An 18,134-nucleotide genomic window follows, 5' to 3' on the forward strand; every position below is an offset into this window, starting at 1 on the left:
GAATAGGGAAACAGGATGTAGCCTGCCTAAGACTGTTCTTCCTGAGGCTTTTTATAGAAATTCAGAAGCTTACTAAACATCTATAAAACATCTACAAAAGACTTCTAGCAAATTACTAAAGGCACGATACTAGACGTAACTCGTTTCACTATCATATCCATCAGGAATGTTTACTGAAATATGTTAAAGATACAGCAACGCTAAAAACAAGCCATTGCACGAAAGCCGTAGCCTAAAGGGAGAAACCCCCAGTGCCATGGTTTTGTATGTCAACACATTTCACTTCTAGATCTGGTTTATATAGTTGAAGAATACGTCCACTTAAAAGGAAAATGTCACCCACCGTGCACTTTAAAGCTGAAAATGATCTATAATAATGTATTACTTTTTCTTTTTTGCCTGAGGGATTTATTGTAAATACAGCAATACACTAATGTGCAGCCACCTATAAGGGAGTTTAAACCAAGTGAAAGGGTGACAATGACTAGATCTTTAGAGGCACATTAAGACACACGCGATTTAATGTGGCATATTGTCCATTACTAGCAGTAGGCAGGGTGTAAGGCATGGTCAATCTTCTAGGACTGTTGCTTCCACACAGTCTAAAATTGCAGGGAAATCACTGCAGATTACTATTTTTTTTACAGGCCTTATGAGGAAAAAAACAAACAGTGAAGCACTGTTTTCTCAGTATCCTTTTTTAATGCCTTACCATGCTTTTTGCTTGCTTGCTAGCTGGACAGGCAAAGATAAATTAGTATCATTATTTCTCTGGAGCAACATAGCCTCCTTATCTTCTTCAGAGAACAGACTAGGTTCAAATGATATGCAAAGATGACTTCACTGTTTCACTTGACAAATTGGTGGGTCATAATGTTAAAGATACACTAGGGAAACATCTCCACATTATCTTTTTACATTGCCCATCACCTTATCTGACATTAACCTATTTAATCACAATTCAGTTTAACTGGCTTTTTTTCCCTTTTCAGAGGTTTTTACATTTTCTGCAAGAGAACAACAAATAAAAATGGAAACTATTTACCTTCTTAAGATTACGGCCTATAACATACAAAGCAACCAGGCAAATTGCTTTCAAATGGCGTATTTTACATAGACACACGCGCACATCTATGAATATTCATATTATGGAGAGCATGTTCACTAGGCCAAAGACTGACTGGCACAAAGTGGTGTTTATTTTAAAAACAATTGAATACCGTTACATTTTATTAACTAGTGGAGTTGACTAATCACCAGAGCGGGAAGCTCCCCCTCTTCTGACTTTGGACCTTGAGTGGCGCCTAGGATAAAGCTATTTAAAGTAGGGAAGACCTTAAACAACTTTGTTAATTGTATGTGGCTGTGTTGGAAATTGGCTTTCAGGTGGATTTATTGTTTGCTTTTGTTTTTCTTTTCTTCTTTCCAGTGTTGCCACAGCAATGGGTGTTTACCTCAAGATTTGGGGAGTCAGGATAGGTATGACAGGATATCGGAGGCTGGGGGTGAAACAAGGTACACATATATGTCAAGCCCTAGTAACCCTAAATCCAGCCCAATAATTTGCACGTTTCTCACACATCTACGATTACATAAATGTTTTACTACTTGTTAGTAAGGGTTGTTATTTTTCAGGTAAACATACATTTCATGTCAATGACAGCAATGTAAAGTGCAACCCAGAATTTTACGGGATGCATATGCTCAATGAAGAAAATACTCTACGCCTTGAACGGTACAGCAATGACGTGGTTAATCTATGTGCATCCCCCATACTGTGCTTAGCACATCACATCTACTGGTCAGGAACATGGTGTTGCTTAGCACAAAAACACCAGTTCTTTAGGCCATAACTGATTTTATGAAGATTAACCAAGCTTAAGTGATGTTCATCACTTAAGGCAATTTTATAAAGCACAGAGTCCATTTTCTCACATTGCAAGCTGCAGTTTAGCCAATGGACAAGTCGTCAGGTGAAGGTTTAGATTCCCTGAGAGTCAGCAACAGCATTGACTGGAAAACTGAATGCAAGACCTAACCATGCTTACTTGAGAGACATCTCAAATTATTTTACTTTTATTTACTTTGGGTTAAAATGCAGTGCAGTCCCATTGATTCAGCTTCATGGTAAGCAATATAAGCCAAGATAGATATTAGACAGAACTGGACAAACCTGGGGTACTTTTATTTAGCAGCCGGCTAAGCAATATACAGGCATGTAATGCAACTGAATCCCCACTATTGTTTAATGAATGGTATTCACGGGACATGCGCAAACATTCTTGCTTTGTTTTGTGTTGTTTTTAACAAAGCAGGTTTTAATATATTGATCTTTGAAGCATTCACATGCACAGCACTGTGGGGGGGGGGAGAAAATAGCATAATGTATTAAAACAAACAATGGAAGATATTGATGTTTAGCAAGTCTTACCTAGAAAAAGGCATATGCATCCTCTTCTTGTACACATTTCATTTTCTTTCACTTTTGGGGGATTTCATGCAAAGTCTTATTAAATGTACTTACTGTATTTGGATTAACCTAACAGCTTATTTGATTAAAAAAAATCTTGCTCTGCTTATAGTTCAGAAAAACATTTTAAAGATTTAATCAGACTTGCAAAATTGTTTCAAGGGAACACCTCTTGCTTTTAAAAAGTTCAGTCATTTGTGCGTAGCAGGCAGGCAGGCAGTTACAACACTATCAACGCAGTTCCACTCCAGCCAGGAGAGAATGCCAATCACTATATTCTTGGTCCTCAGATTGTGTATGACTAAAAGCAAGCCCGTTCTGATTCTTCATACTGCTGCTTGTACTGATGGGACGGGATACAATTAAAATAGTGAAAAGGAGTTTTGGAAGTTGTAAGCAATCTTAACGCACATCCTATCCACTAGATTGTAAGCTCATAAGCAGAGCCCTCTTCACTGGTTTCTGTAAATCAGATTGTTGTTATATATATCACCTGTTATGTCCCGTTTAACTATGCTGCGCAATGTGATGGCACTATATAAAATAAATATCACACAACCACACTCTGCAAAACCTTACCTAGCCATTAGCACCCCTGCAAATTATTCATAGCTCAAAAAAACCCAATATCTTCTTGGTATGGTATGATTCAAGTATGAACAGTCTCATGTGCTACATAAACATATGTGTAATCATGCTTTTCATGACAGTTTGTTGTTCGGATGATTAATAATCCACGTTACACTCATTTTAAATGCTTTATCACTTGTTCGCACACACATGTGCATGTGGGTCTATGACGAACAGTACAAAAACAATGTGGAAAACCCTTTTCTGTGTTATGTAAAAAAACATTTAAAAATATTTGACGCCTGGATGTTAGCATGGCTGAGAATATTGTTACTGTATGCTTGTCAGCTGATTTAACAATATATTAGCTGCCAGCATACAGAATAGAATTGAATCAGCTTTCTCGATGTAATACAGCGGTCCTTTAAGAACAAACATGTATACATGATTACATAAGGTCAGTGGATGTGCTGTATTGATATTGCCTCTGCTGCACACCTCATGGTATACAATGACAATTTTGTTTCCACCTAAACATACTTGTGGAAACATTGTACAACCTATGGTTGTATATTAAACCAAATATTATTCTAAATATGATAGGACGACAATGTAGTGTCAAAAAACTAAATCTATAAATCTAATTTTCATGGTTAGTTTCTGCTGATTTCCTAGATTTTTGCAGCAGAGCGCAAGACAGGGTTGCCACACATACTGCAGACCGGCAAATGAAAGTTATTATGTCAGCAATCAGTCTTGCAAGTAGCGTTGGGACACAAACAAATTAAGGTTTTCAAAAAGAATTGATGCATTTAATTTTATATATATATATATATATATATATATATATATATATATATATATATATATATATATACACATATATATATATATATATATATACACACACACACACATATACACACACACACACACACACATATATATATACACATTCAGCAACATTAAACTATACAATATATTTAGCTTTTTGCTAAATTGGGGTTTTACCATCATTACATGTTTTTAAAACCTTAGTGATGGAAGCCAGTAACATTTTGGGTTTGTAGGGTGAAGAGGTTTGGTTTAAGGTGTAGTCGATTTGGCACCTGAAGGCAATACAAAGAGTGAGCCTGTAGGCTAGTTTTTCTGTTAACCCTTTCACAGAATAATCAGCTTGTGCTTGGGGTATGCTTGAAAGTATGCTGCGGTGTTTTACGACCCAACTCTGTGTGGTAAAGAACCTGAGCTACAGACTTCCCTTCCCATGTGACACCAAATGTACGGTCTCCTAGATACAAAGGTGATTCCTATAAAAATAGCAATCTGAGAGAGACTGAATTTCCTAGACTTTCATTTTTTTTTATTTTTATTTTTTTATAAAGGGATTTTTAACATCTGGTGACTTTCACCGATTTTACTTTTTGTAGAGTGTTTATTTTTATATGTCCTTTACCATTATTTTGCATAAGCACTGTGACCATATTACTGTTACAGTTTTTTTCCCCCAATTCTGACATTACGTTAGCTAAATCGATTTTTTTCCCCCTCCAATTAGAGTAAGCCCAGGGGGTACCAAAGCCTCCTTAGGTATTTTTAAAAACCTTACAAAGAAGATGGTAGTGGCAGCAGCAAGTAAAGTTTAGGGGTTTACTTGTTTTATGACGTGTCAAGGGTATATACTGCTGTAAACCTATTATATACACACACATATATAATTGTATCCTGTGTTATAGTGGAATATATGTATTTTTTTAACAAATGTCCTATTACTTGAACTGGTCTACATTTTCAACAGGAAATCAAGAGAAAGCCAGCATTCACAAGATCTTAGAAAGTGACTAGGCTATTTAATTTGGTAAACAATTATATATAATTCAGTATGCAAACTAAAATATCCAAGTTGTTTATTTCCTGTGGAAAACCGATGCCGACGCATCCTGTTATATATTATAACCAGACAACCCAATCCTCTTCCCACACGCTTCCTCTTTGGGAGGACTTAAAACTGTGTCCTTAGTAAGAATAGCATTTGTATTGAAAGTTTTTCACCAGCAGCCAAATACTGTTTGTATGCAAAAAAAACAAAAAAAAACAAACCCCTAAAAAACTACTACACCACTAATGTAATGCTGTGCATTAGATGGGTCTAAAAACACTGGGCAAAAAATGCAACCTACCAGATGCTGTTAAACCATCACAAAGCTCAGTCAATATGTTAAATTTATATACGTCTCTGTCTATTTATATATACACACACTGTCTTCAGATGTGGAAAAAAGTTAGTCCGCTCAGAGAAAGTTTATAGATTTCTAGAAAGAGAGTCAAGAACAGTTAACTAAATTGTTATATATGCATTAAAAATACTATGCCATTAACCTAGATATTTTTGTAGCCCAAATCTTTTCAAATGCTCCTTCAGCCTAGTAACAATGCAGTTCAATCTTACAGTGTTGATACATTATTCTGAAGGTGTGTGAGCACTAATTTAACACTTCTACTATCTGAAATACCACAGCCTATATTGCTAGGATAGGAAAAATATATTTCCTCTTTTCCAATGCCCTGAAAAAGTTACGAAAAATGGTTAGCATATGTCACAGTCATATCAAATATGTATATCTGAATCCAATGTATGGTGTAGAATGTCTACATTTTAATATATGTGTGTGTGTTTTCAGGTAATTATGTATTAGCCATTTGCAGAGTTCCCCTTTAAACATTTTATTAAAAGCCAACTTGAACACAAATCCTAACTGCAACAGTCCCATGCAATTCAACGAGTATGATTATGTGCTTCCTGTCTGAAGGTTACATTTCATCTGCAATTGTTGTTAAAATGACGGTTTTACTAAGGCACCAAAGGAACCATTGCTGCTACTTTCCTATAATTCTGGAACTCAAGCTCCTAATACCTGGGGAGATGAGAAAGGTTTGATCCTAATGTTAATTATAACATCTATATAGAAAATTGTTCACTTACTGCTGGAACAAGTAATTTTTTTACTTCTTCCACTGCTCTCTTCAGCTTTACTTCTGCTCTGTTCTGTGCATCTTCTACAGTTATCAATACATGTAGGTCTTCATTAAGGTGCTCCCAGTTTGGCTTTCCTCTGTTTTGTTCCTCCTAGGCAAGAGAAAGTAATTATGAGTGCATTGCATTTTTTGTTCCAGAACGACTGGTTTAAAAAGGAACATTCCAAACAATTCAGAATAATTTCAAAATGTTAGCCTCGCAATAGGTAATGCCTATTAGATGCACTACCATTAAACAGCAGCAAGAATAAGGCATACAAGACATAGAAACACATGTCTGATAGCAGATAAGATGCAAAAGAAGATAACCATTCGTCCATCTAGTCTGCCCTTTTTTCCTAATATAAGGCCTCAAACCTTAATTTGTTCTTGATTGTGTTAGATTCAAGACATATTTCACTTTACAATAAGAATATCTCTGTTTCTAGAGAGAAGCTCCCATAGATTCATACGTGATTATGGCAATGTGCGCTATAGGATATGCGATTTGTATTGATTATTGATGTATTGATTATTGTGTAATTTAAGAATACTGTGTGCATTCAGCTCCTGTTTGGCAATTATTTCTGAAGTGAAGGCTCAAAGCAAACACCGCTTGGTCTTCTATTCAGGATAATCATATAGCTACCCCAAGCTTGGTTAAATTCCCCCAACTTTTAAATTTTAATCCACTATAAAACCACCATGAAAAACATTTGCTGCTTTTGTATGCTACCCTGTATTGTCAGAGGTTTGATATAATTACAAATTCAAGGTGAAGTTTGTGTCAAAATCTATACAATAAGTAGCAAAACCAGTTGCTACAATCCACCCCGGCTCTGCATGTACAATAACAATAAATGCTATATGTACGCCTGTAAATAAAATGACTACTCAAGTTTGCTAAAATGGTTAAATCAAAATTCCATGAACTTGTAATGCAACACACATGACTATCTAGAGGATCAACTCAAACCTTAGCCTTTTAAGCGCAATTGGTTTAATGTATTTAAATTTTCAAAAGTAACACCTCAGGTAATGGAACCAATAAAGAGGCGGTTCTTACCAAAATAAAAAAGTAGCAAGTATTCGCATGTTTCAAAGCTCATGTTATATTAAAACAAACACAGATAATCTGTTTAACCGAGCATTTTAGAGCCAAGGTTTCAAAGCAGGAGCTTGCATGAGACAATCAGAAGCGTACAATTCACAATACATTTAATGACAATTGCAAATAAGATTCAGTTGCACATAGGTAAATAAGTCATCCACATTCCCCTGATTAACAAGAGACAAGGAAGCAGCAGTGCTGCCTGAATGAACATATCCTGCACAAGGGACAGTAAATCAAGTAGCAAGGAAAGTAAAATTGAAAGTGTTTTTTTTATTTAGAGGTTGTTAGCCATTTTTAACAACCAGACATCTTAAGATCCTATGTAATATGTGTATATTATATACACACACACACACATATATATATATATATATATATAATATAAATATATATATAATATAAATATATATATACACACACACACATACATACACACACACTGCTATATTGGCTCATCATTTAAACATGTTGACAAGCTTGACACGTGTGTATATAAATATATATAGATTCCAAAACTAGTTACCGGCATTCTTTAAATAATTCCACGAAACGCCGTTTTTCTGGTCAACGTTTCAGTCTTTTTATTTATACACTTTCATGAGGACATGATATATAATATATATATAGGGGTAGTAAAAGTATTAAACACTCATCTACAGACACCAGACAAGCCAGCCAGCTTGTTTTTACCTCAGAAATCTCATGGTGCTGCCACAACCACAAGGCATTCTGGGTAGGCGCATGCAAATAACGTCAACAATTATCAAATTTGCCTCAATATCCACTTTTATACATGGATCCGTTGAAGGTAATTGCCTGCTGTACAAGACAGCCTTTAGACAAAACTTGGGAAGAGATATAGATATATATCTATATATAGATATAGATAGATATATATATATATATATATATATATATATATAATCTGATCATTGGAAAGATTCAGAAGTGCAGTACATTTCGTATGATGTTGAAGGGACTTTATACACAGATAACATATACTGAAACTTTGCTGCACACGGGGCAGAAGATAAAGTTGGACCTTGTAATATTTTACTAGCCTTAAATAAACCTTTCATATTTATGTGCTTAAAAGTAAAGGTTTAGCGAATCAGCATTATCCCTCAATTCCAATACCATTTATTGCCCAATAGTGAAGTGCATCATAAGATTGTATTAACAGGGAGATATTCAATTATTTATTACACATTTAGAACAAGATACAAGTTTAGAAAAAAATACAAGTAATTGCACAATAAAAGTGGATGAGTCGAAATGATGTGAAGTCTTGTCTGATTGCTGCTGTTCAAATACAAAAAGGTAACTGGTTTTCCCGCACAAACACTTGGCATCACAGCAGATTGCCCTAACCCCCTGCTGATCCAAGGCTTTAACTGTGCATTTATAGGTAGGGAAATTAGCAAAGACTTTTTGCGCCTACTGTGTGTCTAATGGCAAGAGTTCACACATACACTGTGTAGCTAAGAATGCTCACAATATATAAAAAAAAAAGGGCACATTTTAAAACAGTTTCCTGTTAATATGACATAAGGGCTTAAGTGCACCCCGAGGCACAATAATAAAAAAAATATATATATACATATATATCATATACACACACACACTTGTCCTTTATTTCTCTGTTTTACTATCTTTAAGTAGTCTAGCCAATTAGTTTCCGTGTTAAAAAAAAAAAACTCAATCATAGCAACTCTTATAAACTATTATCCAGCAGGATGCATCATCCCTCATGAGACTACATCAATTATGAAGTGTACTCTAGCATTGTTAAGACTGATACATGAAGATCCCTCGGAGATGTACTTAACCTACATCATCATACAGAAGGAGTTTTCAAAAGATAAAGAGGTTTGTGAAAGGCTACCTGCTGAAATATAGCAATTCTGTGCTCTGAATTGCCGCTAGTGAATTGTCTGTATGTGAAATCACTTGGTGATTAAATTACTTAGTATATTTAATATCTAGTAAGAAACAGCTCATATTTCCCAAATTACACTACATTATTAATTGGGGAACTTCACAGAAAATGCACATTGCATAAAATTGCATCTTCCAGCATTTAATATATTTTGGCATAAAAACTAGGAGGGGATGTAGTAAAAAGGCTTTAGGTAAATAAGCAAAAAAATAATTAAATCAAAAAGATGCATTACCGGAAGTAAAAGCATGTAGCAGAAGAACCATGATAAAATGTTCCTTTCCAAGAAGCCTATTTTAGGAAGACTTTTGTATTAATTACTGGAGTGACCTCACACACAAATATTTTAACGTGTAAAGTTTCTATGGGCAGCTGAAGCCACAAGCACTTAAGGCAGATGGTTCAACGGCAAGATGGCACCTACCGTACCAAACAGCTCCAGAACATGTCCCTTAAATGCACTTAATGGCAGACAGACTTTACCCTGAAATACAATATTACAGATACTTCAGAATTGGATGCGATAGTAAGGCCTGGAAGGGGGTTTAGGGGATGCTATTGGAGAGGAGGTGGTTTGGCAGGCTGGCACCTCAGTGTTCCTCTGTGCCACTTATTACTGTACAAGTGTGGCTGCCCATGGCTAAGTGTATTGCAAGCCCTTCTCTCTGTTCTTAAGTGCCATAAACACTAAGCTCGTGTCACATGAAACTCTTAATCTCGCTCTAGCAAAACATATCTGTACATGTGCTTGCCATTAATGCAATTTATTTTGCTTATAGAAGCCACTGCCAACCATATGCTGCCAAAACCAGGTTCCTTCAATTGGGAACAGTAACAAAGAGGAACCGTTAGTTTTCTTCAAATCTAAATTACTTTTTTATACTACCTATAGCAAATGCTTTGAAAGATAGTCAGTGCACCTGTTTTGAAGATATTTAAAAAAAAAAAATAAAACTAGTAGTCTTTTAAATATGGCACATTTATTATCTAATCTATGAGCTATCCTTAGGTTATCTCCCTTGTCACTCTACCATTCAAGGGGTTCCCTGAACTAACAGCAACAATGAACATTGACAAGGGGGGGGGGGGGCGATAAAACAGTTTTATCCTGTCTGAAAGCATGCTTTTTGATGAGAAAACTTTTTCCATGCTAAAAATTGTTACATCCCTATGAAGAAAAAGTGCAGACGGCTATCTTTAGAGGTACTTGGGGTAACTTAGTTCATATCTCAGTGAGACCATATATTTCTCAGAGTACATATGAAAGGAATCACATGTAAATAATCTGTGTAAAGCTCTTCTCCAGAAATGATCTAAATATCTACGTTTCCGCAATTCCAGAGTTAAATAATTTCCAAGATACGAATTGCAACTAAATCTTTAAGCTTGTATGAAAAACAGTGTACCGGCTACATTCCACATCAAAACAAAGTAGCTAATTAACAGCTATTCTAGCACCAGCCATTATCACTGAAACACACAATGCGGCTAAGTTCTCTCAGTGCCAGAGCACAGGAACAACAAAGGCTGGCTTATGTTTCAGGGTCACATTCATAAATTCAGTGCCTCAGCCAGCCATCTATAATTAAACACAAAGAAAATGCAGATTTAGTATACGCTTATGTGAACGCAGCTTCCTTTTTGTATAGATGATTGCTGTTCATTTTATGTTTTCAAGTAGCTGCAGTTTAGTTTTTTTTTTTGATTGAATAGCAATTAAACATGGTAACTGTCCAGATAAAAAACAATACTTGAGAACTTGAAATTGCAAGCAATCACAGCTACTTCATTTTGAATATACAAGCAGCTTATTATCAACCATTGTCTTTTACTTTGGTTCCAACAATTTCTGTGTCTACATTTAACCAGTGGTAGTGGAAGCAACGTAAATATTTCAGCCATTTTATGCGCTATGGTATGTGAATGTGTGTGGAAAGGGAGGGGGGGGGGCTTTTCTCCCCTTTTTTCCACCCATTCAAATGCATGGGAGATTCTTCAAAATCATATTTGAAGAGATGCGTTCCTAACAACTCCTGCTTAGAAATGCATACACACATAGTGCCTCCAGCCAGCTCCAGTACTGGGTATTGCAAAATATCCAGGGAGTCTAATGAGAGCCCCCAAGCAGTGCACATTTGGTGTACTAATTGATTTTAATAGGGACACATTCCAGCCAGTGATTGTAGGAACCCTGCAAAAAAACATATCAAAAGACTAATGCATTAACTTCCAATTTATCATAAAAATATATTTTTTTTAAAGTACATTTAAAAGTGCTGCATGGATCCCAAGAGTGTGGAAAGATGAAACTGAACAAGGAATAAAGTCCGGTAGGGATTTTTTTTTTTCTTTCAAGAAGCTTCTCTATCGTCCACTGAAGAAAGAAAGGAAAAAAAAAAAAAAAAAAAAAAAAAAAGTGGTGCAGAGGCAAGGCCACAGACAACAGAGTCCCTCATCTTCTGGGACAGTACTCCCCACAAGGGGAACATATTGTGCCTTTCTTCCCAAGCCAAAACAAGAGAGGGACTGATCTCCTACAGCTCTCCTAGAAAGGAGAACACACTGACGTAAGGGTAGTGGCCAAAAGGCACAACACTTGCTCCCATGAGTTCTTGGGAGCCCAGTTCCACACAAAAAAAAGAAAAAGCCCACAATCCCCCACCCCCCACAATATCAGATGCAAAATTTATCAGTTACACACATGCACAAAAGGTGCTCTGTCTGTTACACGTGTGAGTGCCGTTACTGAGGGCTGGTATTTGTGTGTGTATATATATATATATATATATATATATATATATATATATATATATATATATATATATATATATATATATATATATACACACACACATATACATATTAAAAAAAAAAAATCAATGTGCAGCGGCATATTGTGGTTAAGGTAAGGTACAATTGCGCCCCCCCCCCCCAATAAATCCCACTTGTTAGATGCATAAAAGCCTTAATTTACATGATAGTGAATATGTCCAAAAAATGCTCTGCGCATATACATACTGAATTGTATGTTTGATATTGATGCTGGCACTAAAGCAACTTAGTATTTCCAAAGAAACATCGCAGAAAGGAAATCTGTCTAAAATACATAAACCTGCCAGGCATGGAAACTTTTCTGTTAAAAAGCAGAGCAGATTGTTCTTACGGTTCTCATCTGCTGAGATACTATGCTGCTATGTAACTTCCTTTTCAGTTATTTTTGCATGTATTAACCATTTGTATGTATTTAAAAAAATTTCATTAATAATGCTTTTGCATATTTAATAAGCCATTCATTAAGGCAACGCAGAATGAGATATTTAGGTGAATTTCAAGGTAATGTGCAATGAACGAACACCTTGAAGTTCAACATCTAGGTCATATAAACAATGACAAAAACCTAAAAAAAAATTACCAATTCTGGTTCAATTAATTTATTAATCTTAAATAGGAAGATGTATGAAACTGAATATTGCTTTACAAAATTAGCAGATAAATACATGACAAATTTAGGTGTTTAACCTGCAGTTATTTTTTTCCATGACTATAAATATATTTAGAATCTAAACAGGAGATTTCAGTTTACAGTCTGTTGATGGCTAGGAAATGCCCACTGGTAATACACCCCACAACATGGTAGCCTGTTATGATGATGATCACTATGGAAGGGGGAGCTCAATAGCTGATGGAGGACCAACTGAATGCAATTAATCAACTATCCACAGACAAAATGATGGGTATAATTGCTGTGCTGTCCTACTGTGAGACAGTAAATGCTTCTAAATATGCCTAAAATGGCAATACAGGCACATGCATTCATTGAAATAAATACAATTTAAGCTGCCCTTTACGAATGCAAACATCTGTTGCCATCTTGGAGATGGTCAAAGGGCCTTCAAATAGGAGATTAAACAATTTAACAAATGTGCACCAAAATCCCCCCACCAAAATTATCCTCATGTATAAAAATCACTTTCTATTCACAACTGCAATCACAGCTTCTTTTATGCTATACAAAGACATCTGTGTAACATTTGAAACAATATAGCAGCTGCAAAAGCCTGCCACTGAGTTAAATATCTAACAAGTCAGCATTTTCACTTCCTCACTGAGGCATCTGCACACATTGTTACACAATATTAACACTTTTCTGAAATATTAACAAGTCGCAGACATCTTAACTGTGTAGTAAAAAGGGAGGAAAGTACAGACACCTACATACAGTAGTTGACAGACATTTTGATAAGGGTAAAATCGGTACGGCTACAGCCTGCTCCAAGGATTTCAAAGCGAAAGCATGAAAACTGATGTATAAGTTGAATGTACTTGAAAATCACATCCTTGGTTGTAAAAGTGTAGAAAGAAAATTGTGGTAGTATAAGCAAATGCACAATTCCTCTCTCCAATGTCAAAAGCAACTTGTGCAATAACAGTACCCAACTTGTGGGCCGGGGAACCCAGCTATACATCATATGGCAGCAAGAACCAAAATTGTTAACGACTTCTTGAACTTTAACGACAACACAAAAACTGTGGTTGTACAAAACAAAAAAGAAAAAAGGCAAAAACGCTCACTGAAACCTAATCAAGACTGCTTTTAAATAGTCTAATTAACAGCATCCAAGGATAAAATGGACTTTCCTCCGTTGTGGGCACGCAAAATTTATTTAATTAGACACAGGTAATTAAATGATTCAAAAAGATCTCCATTGTAATTGATTTTACAGGCCCACAGGTTAGCCAAGATAAGTTCATTGAACGTAAACAAAAAAACATCTATGTATTTTTGGGCCAAACTGTTTTCTCAGCAAAAAAACTAAAAAGCCCAATGATTTACACTTTAACAGTTAAAAACAGCCTGCTAAACAAAGTTCATGAGCAAAAGATGGAAGATATGTGGCGCTGCAATGTTTAAATAAAAAAAGGGGGAGACTTTATAATATAGAACCTTAATGGTTCTCTCATTTCTGTGGGGAAATTGGCATCCGGTTTTAAGTAAATCACTGTCAACACATGCAATATAATCAATATACTATAATACAGTAGCAGTTATGAGATCCAGTTAAAAGGCGTTCTGTAAAAGACGGGCATGAATGGACAGGGGGGAAAAAAAAATCATATCAAAGACCCCCCCACCTATACAACCAAGTGATTATTCTGGAAGGAAAACTATCCTGCTAGATAGTCTTGACCAATTGCAACCACCTAATTCATCAAAATGCAAACTATGCTTACCATATTTAATATAACCTCATATCTGTTAATTCAAGCTTGCAAATATTCACTTTTTTTGTACGAAGTGCTGTGGTACTTTATATCACCTTCTGATGGATATGTCAATCTAACACACATATCGGGGCCCAAGATTCTCTCAACTTGCTTTACATTGAGGAAGAAAAAAAATTCTCATCATTACCAATGAGCTTCATGTACCACTCAAAACATTTTACTCTGCATACATATGTTAGCAGCTACTGGAATCCATGTTTTCCTTTCCACATATCCCTATACATAGAAATAAAACACTAACATTGATATATACTAATTTCACAGCATTATAACGGTGACCACAATCTTTACAGTAAATATTCAATGGACATTTATCACAGAGTGCCAGAGGAAAGAGTGATACGCAGAACACCACTACCCATAAAACACCACAAAGGTTAATTCAAAGTCATGGCGTCAATATTTGAAGCTTTGTGAAATGTTTTTAATTATATTTCAGAAAACAGTGTTTCTGAAACTGGGTAGAAGCTGTAGCACTTTGAAGAAAAAAAGCCCCCCCCCCCAAAGAAAAAATGGCTAAATTGTCACAGTTGTTTCCTCGCACATCTGACATTTAAATGTCAGAAAAAAGCAAGATTACTTTGTGGAGTGCAGAAGATATTTGAGCCAGTAAGCAAGAGCTGAAATAGATGCTGTTCTGAGGGCATCCACAGCTGAACCACACACTGAGTACTGGCATTTTTGTTGACTTAAGGCTATGCACGCAGTCAGAGAATTAAGACGCTCCTCGTCTGTTTTTTAGGCCTTAAGATAAAATCACAACTTCAACAAGCAGCTTCAAACCAAATCACTTTCCTTTCTGCCGCTTCAAAACTGCTTCATAAGCTTGTATTACTTCTACTCCAACCTCCCTTTGATTGCCATTTGACTTACAGAATCCAGTATCCCATAACAGTAATATTTTACATAATACTAATTTATTAGTGAGGCTGAATAACTCACACTTAATATGTTTTGGGGTGCAAAACAAAACTAAAATGTATGCATACCAACTGCCTGGGAATGGAACTAATCATACAACTTTGCAACAAACTTAATTTTCACCCGGAAAAGGAGGCAAAAAATCTGGTTTGGGTTAAGATTTAAATAGAAAAAATAAAAAAAGTTTGTCATGTATTTCTAGCCCCTACTCCAAACAACTGTCCTGCGGGGGGCCGCTATGTATTCTACGTGTCAGTGTACAAGTAACAGAGGAGTTTAAACCCTGAATTAAGTCTCCAGTGATAATCTATTAATCGTTCTAATCAAACAAATAGAGAAAAAAAAACTGGCAATAAAAAAAATATATAAAATTTAAGTTAACCAAAGTTGCTGCAGTAAAAAATTTTTTTAAATGAAGAGTAGCGTGGCTTCAGATATTTCCATTTAATGGAGTGCCTTTTAATCACGATTAATTGAGAAATGTGCAAGTGCACAAGGTCACAAATGTTACCTGTGGACACGAAATTTTCTAAGCCTATAATTTAAATGAAAATGTCTAACATCCCTGATTGCCATTACACATGTACCACATGTAACTTATAACAAACAATATTCAGTACATAAAATGACAATTCATGACCTGCAAATTTGGTAAAGATGATTCCTTTATAGGCTAACTGAATCTAAGTCTCTTCTTAAGGCATATTATACCTAAACAAATACATGTTAAATACATTTTCATAAGCACAATCGATCCTAGAAAACACAATGTATGCATATAAATTGATAATGAAATTACATTTTGTTTTACCGAAATGACATAAAAATGCTTTTTTCCTTCAGTGTAGCACTAGGAGGAGAACATCCAGAACACTTACCTTGTTTAGAGCCAACATACTGCATTCCAGTATATTGGTAACAGCCTGAATGAAGCATGTCAAAACAGTAAAAATTGCTGCAATTAGTGCGACGTACTTAGCAACAGTACACCTCAAACATATCTAAATTATTTAAAAAAGTAGAGACATTACAGAATCAGGGCTCATCTTAAAACCAAGACACACATTTATACAGACATAGTCCAGCAGTAGAGTGCACAAATAATGTCTATATTACATTTTCCTAGCCCCTAAAACAATAGTATACTAATGTGGCTACTCTGTCCCCAACAGTGGCACTTTTATCTCGTGTAATACACCCTAATTCCCTCTAAATTGGAAGCTCGTTTGAGAAGAGTCCTCCTTCCAAGGGTCCAAAGGGTCCAGTTTCTGTAGGTCAAATTGTTATGCTATATACTACTTATCTCCCATCTACCAATTGTACAGTGCTAGGGAATATGACGGTGCTATTTAAGAACAATACTAACTGAGAACGCCAGGTAACAATCTGAGAGACTAGGGAAAAAATGCGCAGGTAACTGCTAAAACAGCATTCATAACCCACTAAGGGCAGAGCCGTTTTCATATTTTTTTGTACCATTCATGACAATGCAGTGTGTGTTTAGCTGTAATTTTCTTCTAATTTACTGATAAATTTACAAGATAAATGATATTTTTTCAGGATAGGAAATGTGTTTAAATACCATTATTTTGATTTCATCTAATTTACTAAAAATCTGGTCACATCGCACCCGTGTATGGGTTTGTCGGGTTGTTTGGGAGCTAGAAGGCCGCATTTGGGGCGTGTGCAATTCTGATTTTCAATTTGGCAATTTGACACCTAGTCATAAGCAACCCCCATATGTCGTATTTGGGACATCAATTTATCCCATCAAACCATATATTTATAGACAATGCTAGAGACCCTCTATGAATTATTTTGAATACCTTGTTAAAGGCAGCATGTCTCTTTCAAGTGGCGTTTTGAAACGGACTCAAACGGGACTTATTGTTTTATATAGCGCCATCATGTTCTTCAACGCTGTACAATGGGTAGACAGGACATAAGTAGTATATAACATAATAATTCAACTTACAGAAACAAAGGGTAAGGAGGGCCCTACTCAACTGAGCTTACAATTTAGAGGGAGTTTGGGTGTATTACACAAGAGGTAAAGGTGCCACTGCTAGGGACAAGTAATATTAGCATAAGTATTGCCTGACGGCAGGAGAGTACTAGGAATAGTGGGCCAAGTAAGGCAAGATGAAGGGCATCAACACGTAAGTTTGTAGACATCCCTAAAAAAAGTGGGCCTTGATGGGTTTTTCGGAGGCTTGAAGGCAAGGGGAAAAACAAATAGGCTGGAGGGGAGGAAATTCCAGAGCATAGGGCAGCCCTTGAAAAACCATGCAAGTCTGCATGTTAAAGCATCTTGCATTGAGAAAATATTTGTTTCTTTGGCCACATCCTGCAATAAAAGGTTATCTGTAACCTGGCCAGAACTGACCATAAACTTAGGGAAGCAGGAAGAGCACCCAAACAGGGCATCTTCAAAGAATGCTAGGAATCCTGTCCTGGGTGCCATAAAATCCTACAGGGGGCAGGCTCTAGGGCCAAATAGAGGGTGCATCATCTAACATTTGAGAAATATGGTTAACTTTCCATAACAGAACAGGGTGGGAGTGTATTTAGAGATAAAGGAGATTTAAGCAGGGGAACCACTATGAAGCGCTTCAACAGTAAGAGTCAAGATTTTGAAATTAAGCAGACAGGCAGTAAGGGGTAAGAAAACCGGTGGATGAGGAACATTTGTCTGGCAGCAGCATTAATGGTAGATTGTAGAGAGGTGAGAAGGGTCTGAGAGAGAGCAACTGTGATTTAGAGTTTTATGCAATACAAAATATCCATCTGCTGTTGCATGCTTTAACTAATTATCTTGA

The 18,134-nt window shown here is 36.0% G+C and overlaps 1 protein-coding gene across 1 annotated transcript in view; it reads right to left on the reverse strand.

The window, feature by feature from the left end:
* LOC149282091 (KH domain-containing RNA-binding protein qki.L-like) overlaps positions 1-18,134 on the reverse strand; it is a 62,382-nt gene that overhangs the window by 7,917 nt on the left and 36,331 nt on the right. The window contains exon 4 of the mRNA XM_089498632.1: positions 6,024-6,167. Coding sequence (XP_089354758.1) covers positions 6,024-6,167 — 144 coding nt within the window. The remainder of the gene's footprint in view (positions 1-6,023; positions 6,168-18,134) is intronic.

This window comes from Sceloporus occidentalis, unplaced genomic scaffold (assembly GCF_023333645.1).
Source record: "Sceloporus occidentalis isolate IW3139 unplaced genomic scaffold, rSceOcc1.0.p SCAF_123, whole genome shotgun sequence".
Lineage (NCBI taxonomy): Eukaryota > Metazoa > Chordata > Lepidosauria > Squamata > Phrynosomatidae > Sceloporus > Sceloporus occidentalis.